We start from the raw sequence: 25,917 nt of genomic DNA, 5'->3' as shown, positions 1-25,917 counted from the left end.
ATAATATGATCACTTCGATCAGTTACCGTAAGCAATTGACATTTATTTAACGTCAATTATATGTTGGTGAAAATATTCAAAATTGTGTTTATAGTATACGAATTTAAGTGTTTTATTGTTTTCCCTTGTCGTTTTGGTGATAATACAAGTTTATTCATAAGGTTCCATAATCTTAGTGAATGTTTATAGTTTCTCTCTACTAAAATTAGTGAAATATGAAGTTATTTACTGGAATCTGGGATTAAAACAAGGTAAAATTAAATACTTTTTTTCAACTTTTTATTATATTTATTGAATTAGGGTTGATATTCGATGGAAATAAAACATAATTAAATATTAAACTTCAAATTTATTACGATAAAGTTACAAAATATCATTTTTTTTCTTTCGGTTCCGTACAATCGGCTCCTTCTTTTTTCCTCTTCCCCTGGTTCCTTTGACTCTTCAAGATTTTTTGATCACCTATCCTGTAATTCAAAACCATACAAACGATTCCCGAAAATTCCGATTATATACGTACATCGCGGTATTTTTAAATCCAGGTCCCCAATGTGGTAAAGGATTCTCTTGAAACCTCACTAGTCTCAATTTTTTCGATTCTGGATTAGCTGCTGGATGCAGTTTAAACGAATATTCCTTCTCCGGTTCTTTCGATAGGATACAAAATGCAGGGGAACCTTCTATGAGTCTTTTTTTCGAAGCCGGGCGAGTTTTTTCCCAACATCTCATTATATCCCAAATGACCTGGATATTTAATTAAAACTATACAAAAACTGAGTTGCAATGAATCGTACAACCCCTGTAGCACAAAATAGATGAGTAATGAGAGACACAGTTGAGTGTGAAACTTCAATAAAATAACCAGAAATGTATCAAAAAGATGGAGACTTGAATAAAATGTAGATTATTGGGAGGAAATCGTGAAATTTTGATTTAGAACTTCTGGTACTGTAGCATAGAAAAAGGCGGAAAAGGAGCAAAGTACACTCAACATTTTAAGGAAATAACCATGAATGTATAAAGAAGACGTATAGAAGAATAAAATGGAAATTATTGGAGGAAACAGTGGAAAAATGTGAAACTTTGAGCCGGAACTTCTAGTACAACCCTTGTAGTACAAAAATGGTTGAAGAGGAACAAAAGGGGGAGTTAAAAAAATAATCATAAATGTATAGAAAAGACATGGGGAAGAATAAAAAGGTGATTATGGGGAAAAGTAGTAGAAAAAAGTGTTATTACGAGCTGCAACTTTTGGTACTACCCTTGTAACAGAAAAAGGGGCAAGCATAAAAAAAATCAAAATAGGAACGTGTAAAAAAATTATTACATCAAGTACTTACTTTAGTGGGAGCGTCTGTTTTTATAGAGGTAGGATTCATATGGGTGAAGGATACCCTATATCCTGCATTCAAAATGGCTGACCTTGAATAAATTCCGACATTTTATCACTTTTAATTGCGTCAAATGAAAATTAACCCCACCTGATCGACATCATTTGAGGCTGTTCAACGTGTATGGTACCGCACAATTTTTCTAAAGTATAATACAGGGGAGCGTCGATTAATTCTTCTCGAATGACATTTAGAACGCCCCGTATTCGACGTATCGTACCAAAATTGTCACGGACCTCGTCTAAAACTTGTCGTACAAATTCCGGGGAATGTAAAGGGGCCGACCAAATCGGACCGCCGATCTGGAATAATCAAAAACTGTATAATGCCGCGGAAAAAATTTAAAAAAAACTATTTACGTGATGAGGTTGTCCGCAATGTTCGCATTTATGGGAAACCGGCGGTCCGGTAGGTATTTTGAACTTAACGTTTTTGTCGTTCATTTTAATTATACCTAAGGGTTGAAGGGTGAAACTGTCGCAACCGGTACATTGGTACACGTGAGACAATTTACTGAAAGGAAATTTATATTACGATATAAAAGGGTCGAATTGAAAATTTCCGATCTGAACGTAAAAATGACAGATATAAAAAAAACGTAATTTGTAGTGAATTTTTGCGATAAATTAAATGGACGTTTCTTAAATGAATCGTGAATTTTTTTAAAATTGATAATATACAGGGAACAATCAATTTAGTATTATTGAACCCACTTCGTATACTTCATTTTACATAATTTGTGGGAAATTTGATCAAAAGTGGTCAGTGGTCAAATGAAATGACCATTTTTTTATTTGAGGCTTGAACATCTCGAAAAAATATATATTATATACGGGGAGCAGTCACTTGAAAACCCGAAAAGTGATAAAAATATCATTTGAACTTACCCTGTATATTCATTTTTTGAAAAAAGCAAAAAGTATTTTTTTAATTAAATTGGATGACATTTTTTTATTTATCTGTGAAATCAAAATATACAGGGAACAGTCATTTGACTAATATTTGAACCCAACCTCGTATAACTTAATTTGAAAGCAAATTTTTTGTAGAAAATGTTTTTATTGAGAAAAATATTGATTTTTACATCTGAACCGTAAAATTTTTATGATATTTAAATTATACAGGGAACGATCATTTGATTGTTATTATAAACAAGTAAGTAGTAATTTAATTATTATTTGAAACCACCCCGTATATAATATAATTAAATCGTGAAATTTTTATGATATTCATAATATACAAGAAATGGTCAATTGAAACTTTACAACTTATTTTGGAACAAAAATATTTTCTACATATTTGTTTTTAGTGAAGACAATACTGAATTCCTAAAAATGTATGATTTTCATAATGTACAAGCAGTCGTCAATTGAAAAATTACAAAAAACGATAAACTATTGAAACCCACCCCGTATAACTTACTTTGGAACAAAAATTTTTTCTAGAAATTTGTTTTTAGTGAAGAAAATATTCAATTCGTAAAATATTCATCATCTTCATAATGTACAAGGATTGGTCAATTGAAAAATTACAAAAAATGTTAAATTCTTGAAACCTACCCTGTATCAATTATAATAAAAACATAAATAATCGTATAAGGAATCCGTTACTGTACTAAACAGATTATTAGATAAAGAACGTAACTCATGTATAACTTTTCCATTCTTAATTTTTCATTGAAATCATACATCCACAGTTTCTGCTAACTTCTACTCTGCCATATTCACGATCAGATTTGAAAATTTTACCAATGACCCTCATACACAACGAAAATACTCACCTAGTTGAATATTTACATTTGTGAGCTCCAGAATAGACCCTAACAAACACCCTTATGTAAAAATCGGCGGATAACGATAATAATGGTACAATATATCTACCGTAACGGTTGGCGTGGGATTCTATGCACTGCAATAGTATCCGCAAGGCTACTTCATGGCAACTTTTTGTTTTAATGGAAATGGCGCCATATTTGGAGTAGCAAGTTTCAGGAGAATTACCGGCTAAAACCGCCATATCGGTGGCGGTAACTAGTAGTAAACCGCCTTCGTTGACGGCTTGTATTGCCGAATCTAAAAACATCGACGGGCAACCGTACGGGTCCAAGTCGATAACGTCGAATCGATTATGTTTTCTATGTTGGTACATTAAAATTCTAAAATTTTCGTTCAAAACAATTCTTGCTGAAAAAAAAACGAAGTTTTGTGTACTTACGTTGCGTCTTCATGATTTGGCGTCACTAAATGCTCAATGTCATTAAATCGAACGTTATTTTTAATATCTTCCACTGCTTTCGCAGAAAAATCGTTGGCTACGATTTCTCGAACACCCGGTATTTCTTTGGCGTATCTAATACTTCTCAAACCTGTAGCTGATAAAGCTTCCAAAATATACAAACCATCTTCGTATTTATCACCGGCTGTTCTAATTTCAAATTCGTTAGGATTCAAAACAAATTCTTTTTCTTTACCTTTTTTTTCGATAAAATATTCTTTAGCAAATGTAGATATGACTGAAATACTGATAGTTCTTTTTCACATTACTGTGAATAACTTTTATTTCGCATTATAAATACCTTAAATCTCGATTGAATTCCTGTACGGGATTATAAAATACTTTTCCACTAGTTTTAATATTTGCTAAACCTTCTGAAATATTTCGAATTTCTTTTACTTCGTTCATTTTGTTTACAAGAATCTTTATTGATACACGTAATTTTGGTCTAACTAATTGTAACATCAACAATTAATGTACGACTATTAAGTTTTAAGTGTTAAAATTCGGGGTTAAGTTTATATGTCAAGTTGTGATCTGATCGTAAACGTTCACTGATTAAAGCAATCAGATCATAGACATATGGTAAATGCGTTTTGCTATTTTATACTTTTTAGCTTCCAGATATAAAAATACTCTATTGATATTAAAATTTAATATAACACACATGTTTATTAGTAAATGTAATGAATGTAATGGAAATGTATATTTAAAATATTTATATCGGAAACACAACATGATTTTTATTCGCTGTTCCCCAATCAGGTGATTTATCTGATACAGAATTATAGTTTTAGAAAATTTCCAATATTGACGCATGTTTGTTTCCAATCTTTTATAAAACAATTGTTAAATAACGAATAAAGTAACAATAAATCAACATTATATGTTTAAATAATTAAAAATATTACCTAAAGTAATTAATTATAGTATAGATAGTGAAATTATTACATCTTTCTATTACCTTCACAACTCTATCTTTTTTAATTTATCTATGATGTACATTTGAAGTTTCAAAATTGTGCAAAATAGCGTTACGTCAATTAATAAAATAAAAAACAAATTTATTCAGAATTAAGTTTTATTTCATTATTAACTAGATAAGAAATATCAACAGTAATAATTTATTTTTTGTGTAACTATATATCGATGTTATTACTTAAATCTTTCGATAATTTATAATACAGGGAGAGGTGAAAAAGTTATCTAAACTTATATGTAAATGAACTATTTCAAAGTGGTGTGTTTGTGTTATATATTGTATTTAAAGTGTGTTTAAATTGTTTTAATATCATTAAAATTCATTAGTTGTAGTTGAAACCGACTTTTCCTGACTTGAGCCACACGAACAAACTGAATTCATTCAATCAAATTTATTCGCAAGGAGCAAGTAAGTTGAAACGGTTATAAATTTTATTATTAAGAGAGGAGTATAGAAATGAAATTTACCTTATGTACAAGGTGACTGTTTTCCAATTTAATTAATTTGATAATTATTGTGGTAATTTCGATAGATTTACGTATTGTATGTAGAATATAGAATTGGAATAAAATAAATTCGTTTCAAATAGTACTTTTTATTTATATAATTCTCAAAAATAGTAAAAAACACGAGTTAATCAATAATTATTAATTAAAAAAAAATGTATACTTACCTAACTTTCACAATGATCGCCGACGTTACAATGACACGTAAGGCAAAGTATTTCAAATAGTTTGAACATTTTTAAATAGACCGGAAGTTATTTTCCTTTTTCTATTCACATATACATTTAAATGTAAAATAAAAAGAGATACACAAATTTTATTTATTTATTTTTATGTGTAAAGGTATTTTTTTACCTGATACGACACACTATATACCCTGATAAGCTATCAGTGACTTAATGATAATATGCAAATTACCATGAGTATGTCCTATAAGTAGAATGCATTATCTGCAATTTTTTTTTTGTTTTTATTGCCTACAACTGACTTTTTTTTTAATTAAAATAACGATCTATTATACAGTACGTCCATTATCATTTGCGATATATGTAATTATGTCACATGACGATTTTGCAATATCAGTTTTCTGAAAATGTCAATTTTTGTGATGTCAATGTCAGATTTGACATATTTACATCAGCGTTGTCATATCTATAACTTCAGTAGCGACCCTCGTATGTAGTTTGTTGGTAATTTTGTATCCAATCCCTTTTGTACATTGTTGCATTTCCTTTGTTTATGATAAAACTGTTTATTTTTTCGATACTGTAAAAGTGTCTGTACTACTTTTGTACATACCTCGTATGTAATAACAATGTTTCGAGTTTTATAAGTTTTATATTTCCTCGTATATGACGTACAATTTTGTGTAACAATACTATTTTTCAATTTATTTACTGTATAAAAAGACATTCTGTATAAAATAATGGTTGACATATTTGTTTGTTATCTATTTTTACCTGTATACTAGGCGTATTAATTAGTGTTTGTTAATTAGAATTTTTAAGGTAAGTTTCTATAAATTATCTTTATAATTAAAATGTAGATATTTGTTTCATTTTTATTTCGATGAAAATTTTTGTTAAAATTTAGTTGAAAATACTTTTTCTTATAAAAAAATACTTGTGAAATAGTTTATCTCTTCTTCGTATACAAAAATCGAAACCCATTTTTTCAAATTTGACTTAAAAACCTATCCGATTTCAAGTTCTGCAAATCTTTTGATTAGATGCAAATATTATTCACGTTTGGACGAAAAAATTAATTCTCTTGTGTTTTTATTCCAAAAATGGCTTATTATATAATTTTCGTTCATATATTTATAGTTTTTTTAATTTTATATGGTTTTAATAGTATAAGGTCTGCTATACTAATGATAGATACCCGCTAGGTGGCTTCAAGTGAAAGAGAAAATTGATTATAAAATTATCATTTAAAATATCGTCTTCTATTTAATTGAGTCCCGATGATATTGATTTTATAATAATTAATTAAAATATAACAACTATTTGCAATCGTTTGACGTTATAGACGACCTCATTGTTTACCATAATGGCGGCATCAAAATATAGATGAGATTAGAGATATAGATGAAATCATTTGTAATTCCTAAGCTGAATTAGCCATCAGTTATATTACAAATTCAATTATAAATCCACAAGAATCTATATTGAATTTAATTTTACTACATTATATGCGTTGCATCTGCTCACAAGCCGCCATATTGTAAAACCACAATGTTGTGTAATTTCAATTTTCGTCGATAATTTAAGTATTTCTTAACAAAACACTTTGTATAACTGGATTGTTTTTGATATTTCCGTGTTTAAAATTTGCTTTGCATGTTGTATAAAGATGTAAAAGGGGGTTAAAATAATAAAACTGAGTGTATACAATTTTTTATTCATAACTGTACATAGGTATATAGTTATTGTTTTACGTAATTACACATAATTAAGATGGCACATGATTTTTTGTTATAAAAATATCATGGGGATATTACCAGACTAACATAGATTCAAAAAAAAATTGATACATATTTTTTTCCAAAAAAATTAGTTCTCATTCAAAAAAAGAAATAATACATTGATGCTTTGATATTTATTTAATTTAGCTATTTTTAATACTAATATTATGGCTACTTCATTTTTGGCGTTTATAAATCAATGGTAATATGAAATAGTTTGAAACACAGGAAGACAGCAATGCGAAATTTACATTTTCTATTATCTAATCATTACAGAATTTACATTTTTTACATATTCCTTATTAAAATGCGATAGAAAAAGTATTGTTTTACTTTATCGATGAAATTCTTTCAATTTACAACAATCTAAACATTTGTTATTATTTAAACTAATTTCCAAACGTCATATAAAAGTATAAAATTAATTAAATCGAATTGATCCACAACAAACTTTACACCTTCTATCCTCTTCTAATGACCTAAGTACTTTTGGATGCCTTGATATAATCTCATAATGTTAAAAAGAGATAGCATTAAATTGGGTTCTATTCATATTGAACTCTTCTGATTGCTGTCATTTTCAATGAATTAAATTCAGATTCATTATGACTAAGAGTACATGTGTCGATAATATACGTACTGTTATCAGATCTGTTTTCGGCCTTGTTAGAAAAAATACGTAAATTTGAAAAACAAAAAATTAATGCTAATTTCATTTTTGTAAATGAATTAAAAAAGGGTACTATGATATTTATAATTTATGGAAAATATTATCTCACACAATTAAGTAGCAGTAGCCATTTTATATAGTAGTGAGGCCAAGGTTAAGTAACTGTATTTTGTAGATTTATAACATAAGAAAAGGTAACGCTTTTACTATATTCATTAAAAAGGTGATATCTGTCGATTGGTTTATGCCAAAAATTTTACATAATTTCCACATGCTCCTATTAAAATTTAACAAATATTTAGAATGTACTGATAATTTTCGAATATCTTCGTTGCAATCAATTTTTCATATTCATATACCAAAAAAAGTCGCAACACTCTTTCTAAATGTTTACCTTAAATATATTTTTACAAATCACATAAATTCTAGGCTTGATATGTTATTTGTACACCATAATATAAAAACTAGAAATCAGTTTATCTTTTAAATCACGTCAAGTATAACAATTGACGAATTACTCTACAGGGGTTTTTCAATTAGCGCCGAAAAACACCAGATACTGAAATCATTTAGGCGTACAAAATAAATGACCAGATTAAAAATAATACCACTAAATATTATCTACATAATTCCTTAACGTATATTCTTTTGTTCACTAAAATAGCCTTCATTATAATAGTCACGCCATCTACACATTGTAGCACAAAGGTTTATTTTTTGAAATATGAAATGAAACTGTAGAATGTGTGAATGATAGAGATGGGAATTCTTTTTAATTCTAAACGAGTTAAAAAATAACTGTTTTTAAAATCTAAATTCAACTTGTATAAAAAAATTCGATTAAATTTATCTATCTTTGGAAGTTATTGATATTGATGAAAATATGAAAGGAAATAACTGAGAATTATGAATGAGAATCGATGGAAATCGTTTAAAATAAATACTGATCAAATAATATTTATGAAAATAAAAAAAACTATGAAAATTGAAGATAATTAATGGAAATCTAGTGGAAAATCGCAGAAAATTTGATAGGTAAATGAAAATCCGGAGGAAATTGATGGAGTTCGATAAAAATTTATGAAAAACTGGAGCAAAACCTATGAATATTAAAGAAAATTGACGAGAAAATCTAAGAAAAAGCCATAAAAACGTCAGAAAACTTAACAAGCTGATGAAAATCTGATAAAAATCAATGAAGATTGATGAAAATTTATGAAAAACTGAAGCAAAATCTATAGATATTGAAGAAAATTCATAAGAAAATACAGTAAAAGCAAATGAAAACCTTATAAAAATCAATGAGTTCAGAAACTGGAGCAAATTCAATGAATATGGAAGAAAATGAAAAAAAAAACAGAAACCTATAGAAATAGTAATTTATAGTGCCATAAATGTAAGTAGAAGTTCCCACCTCTATATTTAATGGCACCTTGAAGTTCTGTAACGATTCATTATCTTATTCACTGCGATAAACAGTGTTGTCATAATTGAAAGTTTTCTTTTAATAGGAAATATTTTGAATTCAAATTCTTATGAAAACAAAATTATATATTGAAACTAATTATTAAAGAAAAACAATTTGATTAAACGATGTAGATTGTAATTATTGTTTAGACTATTTTTAGTGAAAAAAACTGAATTTTATTCTACTAGAAATACTTAAAATTATGCGTGTTGGACGAACAAGTTGTTTTTTATACAATTTCATAGTTTCGTAACAAGAACATGACTAGATTTAATAAGTAAATTAGACCTAAAAGAATCAGCAAATAAAAAGAACATGAAAAAATCAGTCTTTCCAACAACAATTTTGTCAAATATTAACCGTTTCATGATAAAAATTAACATTTTGAACTTCTTCAAATTGGTAGACGTATGAAACGATGTATTTATTTAATTTTGTATTGCCGCGCCTCACGTCGGTAAAGTAGGAATCGCTCTGCGCGACCGAGTCTAAATATGGAAGTAGAAACATTTAATACCAGATTTACCATATTTGAGCTATATTAAGATTTTTGACAAAATTGCTTTAAATGATAAAAAAAATTAGATATTTCCCGGTTCTGATCTACTAGATCCGTGATGGTAGACTTGTTTGTGCGGCGTAAAACTACTCATAGATGGCACGTCGTTTCGCCAAGATAATCCCGGCGGTCCTACTCGAGCGTATACGGGTTGACCTAGAATCATATAACAAATTTTAATTATACAGAATTATATATATGTATAAAAGAGAACATTAAGTTGTATACATTCTTTAAAATCGTTACGAATTTCGTTGTTTGACAGCGTTGCCACAACTCAGATTTTAGTACTTCATTTTTTACTGTTAGTTTAGTTTTAGTTTACATATTAGGTATTTTACGTCATTGCCAAGTTGTAATTTTATTATTAAATCCATTATTTCAAGTTCAATGGCCTCGTTTATAGTAGACCAAAAAAATTATATTTATAAAAAGAAAGACAGGTCCGGCTTCATTTATTTTGTGCCATTTTCGTTAAGGAACGAATGATACAAAATTTTTTCTCTAAACCTATGGAAAAAGTATTAAAAAAAATAATTTTTTCAGGGTAATAATTTTATATTAAGTTTTTTTTTCTCCAACAAACTCGACGAGATATAATTTCTCGTCTTCCCTGATTTAGACTAATACTTTAAGTTATTATTATTTTTGAGGTTAGGTTATATTTTTTTATAAGATTATTTTAGGTTAGGTTTTTATTTTCGCATGTTAGGTTATGTTATGATAGATTAGGTCAATGATATTGTTGAGGTTAGGTTAGATAAGGTTACGTTAGGTTAAGTAATGTGAGGTTAGGTTACGTTAAATTATTTTAGGTTATCATTAAGTTAATTTAGGTGAAGTTATATTGGAAAAAGTTGCAGTAGACTTATGTTAGTTTAGCTTTTGCCAGGTTAAGTTAAGTTTTGTTATTGTTTGGTGAAGTTAGGTTATGTTATTGGTAAGTGAGGTTAAGTTAGGTGAAGTAAGGTAAGGTTGGACTATTATTATATTAGGTTAGGTCAAGTTAAGTTAGGTTATGTTATTGGTAAGTGAGGTTAAGTTAGGTTAGGTTAGCCAAGTTTAGGTGAAGTTAGGTTGGGTTGGGTTCTATTCGGTTAAGTCAAGTTAAGTTAGGTTATTTTATTGGTAAGTGAGGTTAGGTTGGGTGAAGTAAGGTAAGGTAGGGCTATTATTATATTAGGTTAGGTCAAGTTAAGTTAGGTTATGTTATTGGTAAGTGAGGTTAAGTTAGGTTAGGTAATGTGAAGTTAGGTTAGGTGAAGCTGGGTTAGGTTAGATTATGTTAGGTTATGATATTGGTGAGTGAAGTTAGGTTAGGTTTCGTAATTTGTCATTGACGTTCCAATTACCTGTCGAACTAGATGGTGAAACAATGTCCGGTGGATTTTGTTCGAGTTTCTTCCCGTTCCGGTTCCTCCTCAGGGTTTGAATAGGGGAAAAATACGAATCTGAATAAACTTTTCTGTTGTAATAGCCTCCGTTCGCTGACGGATATGGACATTCGTCGTCGACGTCCGTATTGAAATTATTCCATTGCTATAAACGGAAATATATATATATATATATATATATATATATATATATATATATATACAGGGTGAGTGTAACTTACGGTTCGTTTCCCTACGAGAGTGGTTGTGGCATAAGGAGCTGGTGAAACGGCTTCGATGTTGGCTGTTAAGTTCGAGTTGACTTCCGCATAATCTGCTACTTTAGATTCGACATTCGGACTGGCGTATTCTTGAATTTGCATATTCAAATAATCGTCAAATTTTCTACCAGTCACGGGGTAACATTTTTCCGAACTATATTGTAGATTATCGGGACGAGGGAATTCGGCGTGGTTCAAAGGATTCGATCGTAAATTAACGCTACCGTAAGGATTTATACTAAAAACAAATCACCTATTAAATACCTTTAAAAAAAAATAATTTAGTATTTACCCATTCAGTAAGTAATCATTTTTCTTGAAACTGCGTGGGGTTAATTTCGAATAATCCGGGAGAGTGTTGGTGGAATATTCAGGCAAATTCTCTTTATTCAACCAAAGTGGTGGTTCGTGTTTGACGTCTAGCGGTGTTGCCAGTACTGCGCCGTTCGATCTACTCGGAGTTAAATTCTTTTTCGATAACATTTGTCGCCTTCTTACGATTATCATAGCTCCGAATAGGAGGATCATAACAGAAACCATGCTGATTAAAAGAGCCATGAACCATGTTTCTGTTATGAAATCTCCAGATTGTAAGTCCGCACCTATTGGTCTGAATATGAGAAAACTAATCAGTTTTTCAATTAATTCAATGAATATTTAGTATAGTAGGCAACGTCGCTTGTTTATTTGGTTTAATTTGAAATGTATAAGAAACCATTCCACCAAAAAATAATTATAGAATATTTTATTTAAACATGTCGTTGATGTTGATGAAAATGAAAGGAAATAATGAATGAAAATTAATGGAAATAATGAGTGATCAATGAAAAATAATTTAAATGAATAAAAATTAATATGGAGCAAAGAAAATCTTTAAAAATGATAGGAATCTATAAGATCAATTAGAGTTGAAAAAAATAAATGAAAATCAGTAGAGGCCAATGAAAATCTAGTGGAAATAAATGAAAATCGATCAAAATCATAGGAAATTAGTGAGAATGAATGGTACAAATCGATTAGAATAGATGAAAACCGATTAGATCATCAAAATCGATGGTTATTGGAGAAAATTGGTAGAAATCAATCGCAACAATGAAATTCACACAAAACTAAAGAAAGTCAACGATCATCATGGAAAATCCAGTGGAGATTCATGAAAATCGGTGAAAATCGATGGATATCGATGAAAATTTATGAAAACTTGAAGGAAAATCGAGTGATGTTGAAGAAAATTAATAAAAAATAAACAAATTTCGATGGATAGCAATGAAAACCGCAGAAAATTCAAGAGAACCAACAAAAACTAACGAAAACAAAGAGATGAGAATTAATGACAAAATTGAAAACCAACAACGTAAATGAAAATCGTGGACATCACCTTTCCGAATAGGAAGACCACGACTAAAATTTCCCTTTTTTAATTTCCTTATCTTTGTACTAAACACCGAAAAAAATATTTCAAAAATATAACGGAATATATAGTAAATTAGACAACGTCGCTTTTTTATTTCATTTAGAACCCGATATAATTCCACCAAAAAATAAATAATACGTGCCTTTGAAAATTATTGTCCGAAATCCTAGCAGTGGGTTCGAGTCGTAAAGTCGCAGGAGAATTATAAGGACCCAAACCGATCCTAGTCAAAGCAGCTACTCTAACAAAATACGAAACTCCAGGACTCAAACTGCCCAATAGAAGATTAGGAGATTTTTTGCCGACGCTCATCACTTTCATTTGATCGCTACCGTTAGTTTTTATTTCGACTTTGTAACCTTGAAGTTCGCCGTTGAGAGTAACAGCAGGAGGTGGTTTCCATTTTAGATAAACAGCCGTCGAATTTAACAAAATGGCTTCCATTTGAGACGGAGCTTCCGTCGGTACTACAACGAAATATTAATAAATAAATAAAAAAAAAATAATAATAAAACATTTAAATGACTTACCATCTTCGAGCGTTCTGGTTATTATAGAATTCGAAGGAAGTCCTTCGACAGTTTTGAAAAACGGCACTAAAAAAAATTCGTATCTCGCCCATTTATCCAAATTATTAACGGAAAAACTCGACGTTCCAACGGTATGTAAAACGGTCAACATACTATAAGTTTTCGGTTTGTTTTCTTCTATATCTAAAGTTATAAAATAAATATACAACCCTTCAATGTACGTAGAATCATTTATCAACCACATTAGTTTAATAGAAGTCGAAGATAGCGGTATAGCATCGGTAAGTTTAGCTACGCTAGCGGTAACGAGATTAGCTCTAGCTTCGCTGAGTTCAGTTACCTCGGGATTACCCCAATTTCGCGAAGAATCCGCTCCTACAACCACCGGTTCGGATAATTGCGAAGGCGGACCGATCCCGTGAGCGTTTTCGGCGCGTATCAAAAAACTATAAGCAACTCCAGGTGATAAAAGATGTTGAGTAAACGATAAATTTGTTATTCTACGACCTACCACAGTCCAAGTCGGGGTTACGCCTTCTTCTTTACCGAACAATTCGATTTGGTATCCCAATAAACTCGAAGAACCGATTTTGTTATTTTGACTCCACGTTATAGTGACGCTATCTTCAGATTGGTTAAGAGGATGCGGTCTACTAGGAGCTCCAGGTAACATTATAACCTCGGGAGCTTTGAAAAAATTTATATTAGGATTTTTAGGATTTTCTACTAATAAATATCCAGTCCAAGTGGATTTACCGCTTTTAGACGAAGCGACGCACGTATAAGATCCGGAATCTTCTTTTCGCAAACCGTATAATTCTAAATGATTAGGATTTGACATGTTAATTCGAGTTGAAGGGGTTACCGGTATTCCTTCTTTGTACCAGGATATAACTGGTTCGGGATTACCGTCGGCTTCGCAGGACATATAAGCCACCGAATCTATAGGTAGAGTTTGATTGCCGGGTCCTGTTATTATAATAGGAGGCGGTCTGTCTTCTTTGGATGTTACCGTGAGTCGCGTCCTCGAGGATACGGAACCCGCGGCGTTTACCGCGGCGCATATAACGACGGTGCCGGAATCTTGAACTTGCGCTTCTTTTAGTGATAAAGTAGAAGAACCTTGATCGGTGGTGAAGGCTTCGTAGTTTCCGGTTTTGCTTCCGGTGTAGATTAAAGATCTGTCACCTTCGAATGACCAAAATACAAATGGGGGTGGGCTACCGCGGACGGCGCAGTGGAAGGTGACGTCGCGACCGGCTTCGACGGCTTGCGCTTGCGGTTTAATGGTGAAGGTAGGCGGGGCGTATACGGTCAAAACGGCCGATGCCGTTATGGCTCCAGCGAAATTATCGGCGTCGCAGTAATATCTGCAACAAGTGAAACACGCAGAATCGATTAATCGATGGAAATGTACAAAAAACGATGAGAAACAATGATTATCGATGTAATAAGTAGAAAATTAATCGATTAAAATGGATGAAAATCAAAAGGAATTGATTAAAATTGATATGAATCGATTAAAGTCGATGAATATCTAAAGAAATTTATAAAATCGATCGGAATCGATAAGAATGGATAAGAATAAAAACAAACAATCGTTTAAAATTCATGGAAATCAATATAAATCGATGAAAATTGTTGAAATTCAACAAAAAACCAATGAAAATGAATTGAAATCGATTGAAATTGATAAAAATTGATAAAAATCGATTAAAATTTATGAAAATCTATAGAAATCGATTGAAATTGATGAAAGTCAGTGAAAATCGATTAAAGTTGATAAAAATATATAGAAATCGATTAAAATCGATCGACATCGATTTAAATCGATTTAAATCGATTAAAATCAATAGAAATCAATATAAATCGATAAAAATTGTTCAAGAAAAAACAATGAGAATGAATGAAAATCAATAGAAACCGATGAAAATTAATAGAAATCTATTAAAATTGATATGAAAATTGGTGGAAATTGATGAAAGATTAGAATCAATAAAAAACAGGAAAAACAATGTATGCAAATTGATTAAAATAGATGGAAATCAATAGAAATTGATCAAAATCGATGAATATTGGTGGAAATAGATTAAAATTATTCGTTCACGATCAATTAAAAGCAACAGTAACCAAAAAGACAACGTATGTAAATCAATGAAAACTGATAGAAGTCGATTAAAATCGATTAGAATCAATGAAGAACAACAAATTGATTAAAATCGATGAAATCGATTAAATTTGATCAAAAACGATCAAAATCAATAAAAAAACAACGAAAACCAATGAAAAAAATGTATGCAAATTGATGAAAATAGATTAAAATCAATAAAAATTGATTAAATTCGATGAATATCGGTGGAAATCGATTAAAACTGATGGAAATCAATAAATATCGATTAAAATTGATCAGAAACGAGTAGAATAACTAAAAAACAACGAAAACAAAGAAAAATAATGTATGCAAAATGATTAAAATCGATGAATATCAGTGAAAATTTATTGAAACTGATGAAAATTAGTGAAAATCGTTTAAAATTGATAGGAAATGATCAAAATAAATGAAAAACAACGAGAAATGAAAAAAAATTGATTAGAATATGAATGAAGTCAATGAAAATCGATCCAAATCGATAAAAATCAATGAATATATCTAAAAATCATATAAATTGAAATATATAAACTAACCTTCCTTGATCTGACAGTATGACCTGCTCGAGACGAAGCGTCCTATCTTCTAATACTCTTACTCTACCCAAAGGCATCGTTCCACCTGGTGAAGTTCTCCTCCAAAGCACGTCGGGAATTGGATCTCCTCCAGTAGCGCACGTAAATTCAACTGTCGATCCCACCAAGGCGGTTACGTCTTCCGGCGGTCTTATCATGAACGGTTTAACTAAAAAATCATTTTATCATCAACACATTCACCCTATATATACTAAATAAACAATAAGAACGAAAAGAAAAGCTTCAAATTGTTGATTGATGAATAGGAAAAGTTGAAGACGTGGAACGAGGAGAAAAACTACGATATGGGAATGGGAGGAAAGGTGTATGTTCGAAAGGACGACGATTCATTTTACATACACAAGAAAATTGGTTCTGTACCGTAAACTTTTAAAACGGCCGCAGTGGATTCCCTAACGCCGGCAGTGTTCTTGGCAACGCACTGATACTTTCCGTCGTCTGTAGTTTTCGTATCGGTTATGGCCAAATTGTAACCGTCGACTAATTTGAGTCTTCCTTCTACCGTTAACGTTTCTCCGTCTTTTCTCCATGAAACTTGCGGTTCTGGTACACCCTTTGGAGGCGAACATTCCAAGACGATGTCTTCTCCGGCCGCCACTCTCGAGCTCTGCGGCTCGAAACGGAACTCATCTCGTAAAACTGAAACGAATCATTTTGTTGTTATTGTAATGATGAATAATCGATTATAATCGATGTCAAATTAGATCATATATGGTACAATCGAACAAAATTGGTAATTATTATAAAATCTGTCGAATAATTGGTTGTGGTTTCGTAAATTTGTGAGGAGTCGATAAAAAACCGATAAATTAACTTATATCCGGTAGAATCGAATGAACATTTGGATGTAAGCAAGGAAAAGAAGAAGAAAAATGATAAAATATGTATAAAAATAAGTAAATAGTACCAAATCGATTGTAATCTAGGAGGAATTAAAATTCGATCATATTAATATAAAATCTATTGAAAATTGATATTTATTATGAAATCTCATAACAAATCAGTTGTGTCTTCTTTAAATTCTCCCAAATCGATTGTAATCGATAATAAATTCTATCACGTTGGGGTAAAATCGATTAAAACTTGATTTACTATATCATTTGACAATTTCGTTGTGTTCACTTCAAATTCTGATAAATAGATTGTTATATATGGAAAATTTGATTATATTGAAGTAAAATAGATTAAAAATTGATTTTGAAAATTTGATGACAAATCAGTTGTGTTGACCAATTAGAAGTGTTTCCTTCAAATTCTTATTAAATCGATAGAAATCGATAGTAAACTATGGAAAATTCGATCATATTAATATAAAATCGATTGAAAATTTATGTTTATCATGATATATTTTGACTAATTGGTTGTGTTCATTTCAAATTCTGATAAATCGATTGTTAAATATGGAAAATTTGAACACATTGATGTAAAATCGATTAAAAATTGATTTTCTATGATTTACTTTGAAAAACTGATGACAAATCAGTTGTGTTGACTAATTAGAAGTGTTTCCTTCAAATTCTTATTAAATCGATAGAAATCGATTGTAAACTATGGAAAATTCGATCATATTGATGTAAAATCGATTAAAAATTGATTTTCTATGATTTATTTTGAAAATCTGATAAAAAATCAGCTGTGTTGACTAATTGCATGTGTTTCCTTCAAATTCTCATTGAATCCATTAAAATCGATTGTTATATATGGAAAATTCGATCAAATTGATATAGAGCTTTCGTATATAAAAAGTTTGGTTAGGATTTGGAACGTATGCAATTTTTTCGATAAACAAACTTTTGAATTTCCTCACGAATGACAGAACCATTAATTGAAGCGTTCGGTTTAATGAGTACCGAAATCGAATTTCTATAAAATAGTCCCGGTGCCGGTTAATAAGGTAAAGCGAATTACGCAACCGACGATCGGAACACGAGCCACGATTATCAATTAACCGACTAGGAATTTAATACAATTTTATTCTTCATTATCTTGCAAATTTATTTTCTGCACATATACCTACTCGTCGGATATAATACCCCCGGATAGAGGACAATCTTGTATTAATTTTCGAACGGGTTTACTGCCAAATTGATTTCGAGTCCTTGAAGAGACTTCCCCGAGGGAATATAACACGCCGAGGATAATTCAAATTCGACTATAGACATATTATTGAATGGTTATTTAAGAAGACAATTAATTTCTGTTTTATTTTGCGATTTATTTAAAAAAAAACGTATTTTTTAATATCTTATCGTATATTGACGGATATTTAGTGAAAATGAATGAAAATCGATGCAAATGGAGATAAATAAAAGAAAATCAATGGAAATCCTTGTACAACAACTCAAATTTAATAATATTTGAAACTATTTCAACCGATTTTATTCAATTTCTATTACTAAAAATCGATCTAAATTTTCGATTCCACCGGGTTCCCTCCAATTTTAATCGATGAATTTCGATAGCAACACAAATTTAATAATATTAATGCTTCTAAATATTTTTGATTGAAGAAATTCAATATTTGCAACTATTTCAATCGATTTCTTTCGATTTTTATCATTAAGAATTGATCTAATTTATCGATTCGATTTCATCGGATGTCAATCAATTCCACCGGGTTTCCTCCGATTTTAATCGATTAATTTCGATTCCAATCGAGTTTCGTACGTTTCATTTAAATAAACAAAATTTAATTAGAATATAAAAAAAGTTGATACAAGATGATAAAAAAAAATGAAAATTGAAGAAAATTTAGTGAAAATGAATGAAAATCGATAAAAATCAATAGAAATAATCGAAAACCTATGAAAATTTTTGCACAGCAACTCAAATTCAATGATATTAACGCTTTTAAATAATCTTGATTGAAGAAATTGAATATTTGAGACTATTTCAATCGATTTCGTTCGATTTTTATCATTAAGAATCTATCTAATTTATAGATTCGATTTCATGGGATGTCAATCAATCAATTCCACCGGGTTTCCTCCGATTTTAATCGATTAATATCGATTCTAACCGATTTTCGTATTTTTCATTCGATTCAGTACCACACAACTGTATACTGCTTCACCGAATATCGGTAATCATTAAGAATCGGTTGAATTTATACAATCAATTTCGTCGAATCTCAAGCCATTAATTCCATCGGATTTCCTCCGATCTTAATCGATTAATTTCGATTCAAACCGTGTTTTATCGATCAATTTCGATTTTAACCGAACAAAAATTAAAGGGAATATAAAAAAAAGTTGCTACAAAGTGATAAAAAGAAATGAAAATTGAAGGAAATTTAGTGAAAATGAATGAAAATCGATAAAAATCAATAGAATTAATCGAAAATCAATGGAAATTCTTGCATAGCAACTGAAAATTAATAATATTTTTATCATTAAGAATCGATCGAATTATCGATTCGATTTCATCGGATGTCAACCAATCAATTCGCTGCCTACCAAATGCTTATTTCAACGGACCAAATAAACATTAGTCGCTTGGGAACAAATCGGGACTATAAGGTGGGTCTAATTCGTTCAACTTTTCGCATCACCCACTATGGTATCAGTCCCGAACAAATACCAAGCGATTTTTAGATAATAGTACGTCAATTTTATGCCATATATAAATTGTTGTACCCTTAATTTTATTATAAAGGAACGTTCCTGCAACCTCTAATCAATTCAGTTATATAAATATGAACCCGATTAGCATATTTAGTAACAGAGGGTAAAATCACCCTCTAGGTTCGGTTGTTTAATGTTATACAACAAAAACAAGAATTCGCCTGACGATATTTTCGAAATTCCCGTTGTTTTGTTGTTTCAGCTTGCAAAATTGTTTTTGGAAAATGATATATGATAATTTTGCAATAACTGGAAGGTTTTTAAAAAAAATTAATTAATATGAACTTGTTTCAAAACCAAAATTTGGTTAAAATTGTATCTGAAGAAGATAAAGATATAATCTTATCAGTAACTATTATCATAATTTAGATTTAGAAACATCAAGTGCTAAAAATCGATTATAATAATCATATTGACGTGAAATCGATCCATAATAAATGATTTATACAATCGATTAGGTTGTGTCACTGTCAAATGGTGCAGAATCAATTAATATTGATTGTAAGCTTGATTATACTCGACGATTATTATAATATCCAAGATTGAATATGCGTAAAATTTCATATATTAGTAAAAATAGTCAAAAATTGGTGTTGTAATATTGAATCGATCAAAATATGACGAAATTGGCCGATATTCCGTGAAGTCGGATGCAGTAATGTGATATTGAATCGAATTAAACATATGAAAATCGGTTAAAATCGAAATTGATCGATTAAACACGGTTTGAATCGAAATTAATCGATTAAAATCGGAGGAAATCCGATGGAATTAATGGCGTGAGATCGACGAAATTGATTGTATAAATTCAATCGATTCTTAATGATTACCGATATTCGGTGAAGCAGTATACAGTTGTGTGGTACTGAATCGAATGAAAAATACGAAAATCGGTTAGAATCGATATTAATCGATTAAAATCGGAGGAAACCCGGTGGAATTGATTGATTGACATCCCATGAAATCGAATCTATAAATTAGATAGATTCTTAATGATAAAAATCGAACGAAATCGATTGAAATAGTCTCAAATATTAAATTTCTTTTAACAAAAATATTTAGAAGTATTAATATTATTGAATTTGAGTTGCTGTGCAGTTTCCTTCAATTTTCATTTATTTTTATCACTTTGTATCAACTTTTTTTATATTCTAATTGAATTTTATTTATTTAAATGAAACGTACGAAACTCGATTGGAATCGATATTAATCGATTAAAATCGGAGGAAACCCGGTGGAATTGATTGATTGACATCCCATGAAATCGAATCTATAAATTAGATAGATTCTTAATGATAAAAATCGAACGAAATCGATTGAAATAGTCTCAAATATTCAATTTCTTCAATCAAGAATATTTAAAAGCGTTAATATCATTGAATTTGAGTTGCTGTGCAAAAATTTCCATAGGTTTTCGATTATTTCTATTGATTTTTATCGATTTTCATTCATTTTCACTAAATTTTCTTCAATTTTCATTTCTTTTTATCATCTTGTATCAACTTTTTTTATATTCTAATTAAATTTTGTTTATTTAAATGAAACGTACGAAACTCGATTGGAATCGAAATTAATCGATTAAAATTGGAGGGAACCCGGTGGAATCGAAAATTTAGATCGATTTTTAGTAATAGAAATTGAATAAAATCGGTTGAAATAGTTTCAAATATTATTAAATTTGAGTTGTTGTACAAGGATTTCCATCGATTTTCCATAATTTCTTTCGTTTTTCATCGATTTTTATTTATTTCCACTTCAATATACGATGCTAGAAAAGCAATGAAATTTTTACAAAAAAAGCATCCGAATATTTCCGGATTGTAATATGAAAAATGATAATAATCGAACGGGACGTCTATGTTTTTTGTAAGATCTAGAAAATAGCCCGCAGTCGTGTCGCGAGGTTCCCTCGGGAATTACGTTTATCAGAAATGTCTAACGTTTTGTTTCTCGTCCGCAGGGGATGCCGAAATATCTACTGATGTACAAAAAGGCCGTGTGAGCTTGTTAAACAATGATAATTGCAATTTTTTTTCTTGTATCTTATATAATTGATAAAAATATTGTTTAACGAAATTAAAAATTAACGCAGGGACAAGCAAAGTCCTATTTTAACAAAACTATCTAGTATTCCTTTTTCCAAATCTTCAAAATACTTTTTGCTCAATTAATTTGCCTCGTCCAGGTATTCCTGAATCAGCTACATCGACGACGATGGTTCAGAAGTACTTGGCCTAACCTAGAGATGGAGGTAGTTAAATACAGCTCGGTGGTCAAAGATTATGTCAGTTAATGTCTATTTTGAGTCGCTTCACTTGAACAAAAACAAAAACAAAATTTTCGTATTTCTTTCTTTGAACCAGGTAATTTTGCAACCACCCTCGTAGCTCTCTCACTAGATACATTTTGTGGTGTATTTACCAAGTTTTTGTTTTGGTTCGATATTTTGGGGTGTTAAATTCGACTCCATCTTTATTTAAAAACAATATTTTGAAATATGTATAACCTAACCTATCATTTTTGGCGTGGAAATTATTTTCAAAATTTGAAGCACACTACTAGAAGGTTTATTTTGAAATATCAAACAATATCAAATAAAACGTGGAAATTTATTGATTTGACCACCCAGATCTCCGAACCTAACCTGCTTTGATTTTTATTTGTAACGTCGACTAAGAGATCAATACGAAGAAATTTAAACTGCTGTCAAATCCATCAGTCATCGAATAATTTAGAAAATAAATAATCTAATAGAAAATTTGGATGAATTTGACATGTAATTCAAGTTTCAAATCGTAGTTTGTTACTTGGTTTCATTCAAGCACATATCAAAACGTTTCAATGCAATTATAGAGAGCTTTTCACAAGATCATAACCTCAATTATATCGATTTATTTCAAAACGATGAGATAGAATCGTTGTTGCACTTGTATTTGTTCTTGTTATACACCTAGTTCCATCTGTTGCTATTGAAACGATTTGAATTAAAATTGATCTCAGTATCTTCAAGAAATTCGCTATATTTTCATCTGTAATTTATATTTGACTATTTTTCAGGTTTTTAGTTTGTTTTTAGATTGAAGAATCTTCGAATATTCGTATGAAGCAATAATTAACGTGTGTCAATGAAAAAAGTTATTAAAAAGATGCCTAGTCCTCGTTAGTAGGTTCACAATAATTGTTTTTCAATAATCAATAATTGAGTGTGGTTCACAAACCATGGGGTGTAGATACTTGATTTAGGGGATGTTAAAAATGAAAAACTTCAATTTATACATCGAAGTATGAAATAATGATTTTACCAAGAATTCAAATAACTTCCTGACCGTAATAAACAAAGATTAGAACTAGATTTTTCAAGTTTCTTGCTTTTAACGTTTTTTTTTTCGTATACGTCAAGTAAAACTGATTAATGATGGCGAATTTAAAAATTAGACCCGACCTTTAGAAGGTATTGTTTACTTTAACAAAAAAACTGATGATAATGAACGAAAAAGAACATCGTACAAAAGATGATGCTTTTCAACCATTAACGAATTATTGATCGAATTTCTTTTCTATTTCCGGAATTATTAGAGAAACGAGAAGATGGTAGTGAAAAAAAAAAACACTCTAATTCATCAATTACGTGTACGAAAAATCATGCCGACTGTCAGACGACGCCTGAAATTAATGGCGATTGTCTGGTAGCTACTATTGTCTTATAAAAACAGAACCGAACTGTGAAAATTTCCCTAAACAAGCGATTCATTCAAAATTCAACCAAATCAAATTGTAAATATTTGTTCTTATTTGTCTATATCAAAACTTAAGTAACAACCCTCGTAAAAATGAAATTACTATTTATTAATAAACTGCTTTGATTTTTGATTTCTTTTAATAGAAAATTAGTTGAAAAAAATTGACGTTTCAACTTATTTCGATTTTTATCGAAGTATAAATAGAAATTTCTTTATATATACAGGTTGTCCCACGATGAGTTAAAACTATCTGTATATGGCAAAATATCGACTGTAACTTTGTACGTGAAATTTTAGTATACTTTTGTCTAAAAACTGTGCATGCATATTTTTTGAGTTAATTTTTTTATAAAAAATTGCAGTCCCTTATAAATTATTTTTTCACGAGAATACCCTTAAAAATATGAAAATGGTTTTTGTTCTTTTACTTTCAGAAAAAACAGACGTATTCGAATCTATGTTGAAAAATTTCTCATTTTATACAGGGTGCGTATAAAAAATGTTCAAAGTTTAATTTCATTAATATCAAATTTCTCTATTTTTTTTAAAATAGTACCACCTCAGTATTTTAAGGGGAATATTGCGCTTCGATTATCCCCAAAAGGGAGAGATAATCTACACATAGAGTTATTGGAACATTTGAATTCAAAAAATCGAGAAAAAACCACCGCATATGTTTTAGAAAAAAATCGTTGTATTGCCAAGATAATACACCGATTCATAATTCGATGGAAATACTTGCAAATTGCTTCAACATCCATCGTATAGTTCAGATCTAACTCCTAGTTATTTTTGACTAGACTTTATCTCAAATCGGAAAGAAAATCCTTCTACAAGCGTTGGAATGATTGTATTGATGAATAAAATCGATTTTTTTTTGTAAAAAAATGTTGTTTTTAGTAAATTATACGATTTATCGAAAGATGTGTTATATCAGAAACCCTATAAACATACGAGAGTCGTTTCGTTTGCTTAAATATCCAAATTATGCTTTCAAGTGATATCAAAATGTAAAATTTTCTGGGTTTATATTTCAATACACCTTAAATTAAATTTTGTGGTGTGTACTTAAAGAAGCTCCCTCGTAAAAGTGCCCTTTGTTGAATTTTGTACAGATTTATTCATATCATCGATACTATGATAAGATTTAATAAAAAAAGCAAATTTTGATCAAATTAAGGGTTGTAGAAAGTTCGTTTCACAATTTTGAAAAAATTCTCGATGTCTTTTTTCATTTGCCAAATTTATTTACGATCTGTTTCAAAATGGAAAAATAAAAAAAAAGAAAAATGATTTTCGGGGGAAAATCCTGTGATTTCCACACCCTAATAATAGAGGGCGATATAATTATCTTTCATAATTACTTAATGTAGAAGAAATTTCTTAACCAAAACTTCTAATCCATATAGACATTTTACCATGCCATACGATGTGAATGTTTTAATAGATTTTATCACTAGATTTTGAAAAAATTCATCGAGGTTTGACTGAAATTTCATCCTAATCAACCAGTAGAACCTTCAGAGAAAGTTTTCCTGTCTGTTGGTGAAGGTCACGTGGATATATTAAGACCTTTGCTGTAAATCGTCTTAAATAATTTATAATTCAGTTTTTGTGAAGTTAATTAGGCACAAATGTGGGCGAATCTTGTTTATATATAGTAGTGGAATCTTGGGGAACACCCGCGTCGATTACATGAATAGTTGAATATTTGTTTTGATTCGATTTAACGAACAAAAGTTGCAAACTCGATGGAAAATCGATAATATTTCGATTCTACTACGAAATTCGATGGAGCCGGTCCGTTGTAGGGAAGGAATTATTTTCGGGATCGTAAACGATGACGAGGTATTTAGAAACACCTGGGGGGATAGTAGATCAAGTGTTGGGGTTCTCACAGAACCGACTATTCGACGAAAAACGCCACCAACGTCGTGTTTTCTAACCATTACTGGTTGAGAAGAAAACTTCTGAATCGTCAATTACGTTTATTAAGAAAAATAATCGAATTTTTTTATTTAATATGCTTTTTAAGGTTAACGGACGATATTAGTACAATTAATAAAAATTTCAATTTTCGATTTAATTTGAGTGAAAAAATTAGTTTTGTAGCTAATTTGGCTTTGGAGGAACCTAATTCAACTTTAAAAACTTCTATTCTACACCTAATTAACTGACAAAAAGGTTTCTGAGTCTAATTTGGACTCAAAAAAGAGGATATCGGTTTGAATAGACTCAGAAAAACAAATGTTATGGCTAATTTTGTATCAGAAAAACTGTTTTATGAACAAATTCAACTTTTGGAATCCTTATACTAAAAAACAATCCAATGGCAAATTCGAATTCAAAACAGCCGTTTTCTGAATGGATTTAATATTAAAAACTCAATTTTTCG

General features: G+C 30.1%; 2 protein-coding genes across 2 annotated transcripts in view; both read right to left on the bottom strand.

Annotated features, from left to right (window-relative positions):
* Positions 1-329: 329 nt before the first annotated feature.
* Positions 330-4,204, bottom strand: LOC130896376 (tRNA (guanine(26)-N(2))-dimethyltransferase). The gene is made up of 8 exons (XM_057804405.1): positions 3,967-4,204; positions 3,606-3,911; positions 3,172-3,546; positions 1,751-1,904; positions 1,482-1,693; positions 1,341-1,422; positions 521-744; positions 330-467 (listed from the first exon to the last, which is right to left on the bottom strand). The coding sequence occupies exons 1-8, from the start codon at positions 4,128-4,130 to the stop codon at positions 374-376; spliced, it is 1,611 nt and encodes a 536-aa protein (XP_057660388.1). The 5' UTR covers positions 4,131-4,204; the 3' UTR covers positions 330-373.
* A 2,835-nt stretch (positions 4,205-7,039) lies between these two features.
* Positions 7,040-25,917, bottom strand: part of LOC130896375 (roundabout homolog 1-like) — an 84,521-nt gene continuing 65,643 nt past the window's right edge. The window contains exons 4-11 of the mRNA XM_057804404.1: positions 16,520-16,798; positions 16,100-16,307; positions 13,415-14,784; positions 13,027-13,351; positions 11,763-12,080; positions 11,432-11,708; positions 11,169-11,355; positions 7,040-9,972 (exon numbers count right to left, since the gene is read on the bottom strand). Coding sequence (XP_057660387.1) covers positions 9,839-9,972; positions 11,169-11,355; positions 11,432-11,708; positions 11,763-12,080; positions 13,027-13,351; positions 13,415-14,784; positions 16,100-16,307; positions 16,520-16,798 — 3,098 coding nt within the window. The 3' untranslated portion in view covers positions 7,040-9,838. The remainder of the gene's footprint in view (positions 9,973-11,168; positions 11,356-11,431; positions 11,709-11,762; positions 12,081-13,026; positions 13,352-13,414; positions 14,785-16,099; positions 16,308-16,519; positions 16,799-25,917) is intronic.

The sequence above is a fragment of the Diorhabda carinulata genome, chromosome 7 (assembly GCF_026250575.1).
Source record: "Diorhabda carinulata isolate Delta chromosome 7, icDioCari1.1, whole genome shotgun sequence".
Classification (NCBI taxonomy): Eukaryota; Metazoa; Arthropoda; class Insecta; order Coleoptera; family Chrysomelidae; genus Diorhabda; species Diorhabda carinulata.
Note: the sequence above shows the minus strand (reverse complement) of the source record. Positions and strands in the feature narration are given on the sequence as shown.

What these genes read in the sequence shown, in the direction of transcription:
- LOC130896376 (XM_057804405.1), bottom strand. Translation starts at nt 4,130, where the DNA reads ATGTTACAATTAGTTAGACCAAAATTACGTGTATCAATAAAGATTCTT. An exon ending in GAATTCAATCGAGATTTAAG is followed by an intron (nt 3,912 to 3,966) that starts GTATTTATAATG and finishes AAGAACTATCAG; the next exon opens with TATTTCAGTCATATCTACAT. An exon ending in AAACAGACGCTCCCACTAAA is followed by an intron (nt 745 to 1,340) that starts GTAAGTACTTGA and finishes TTAAATATCCAG; the next exon opens with GTCATTTGGGATATAATGAG.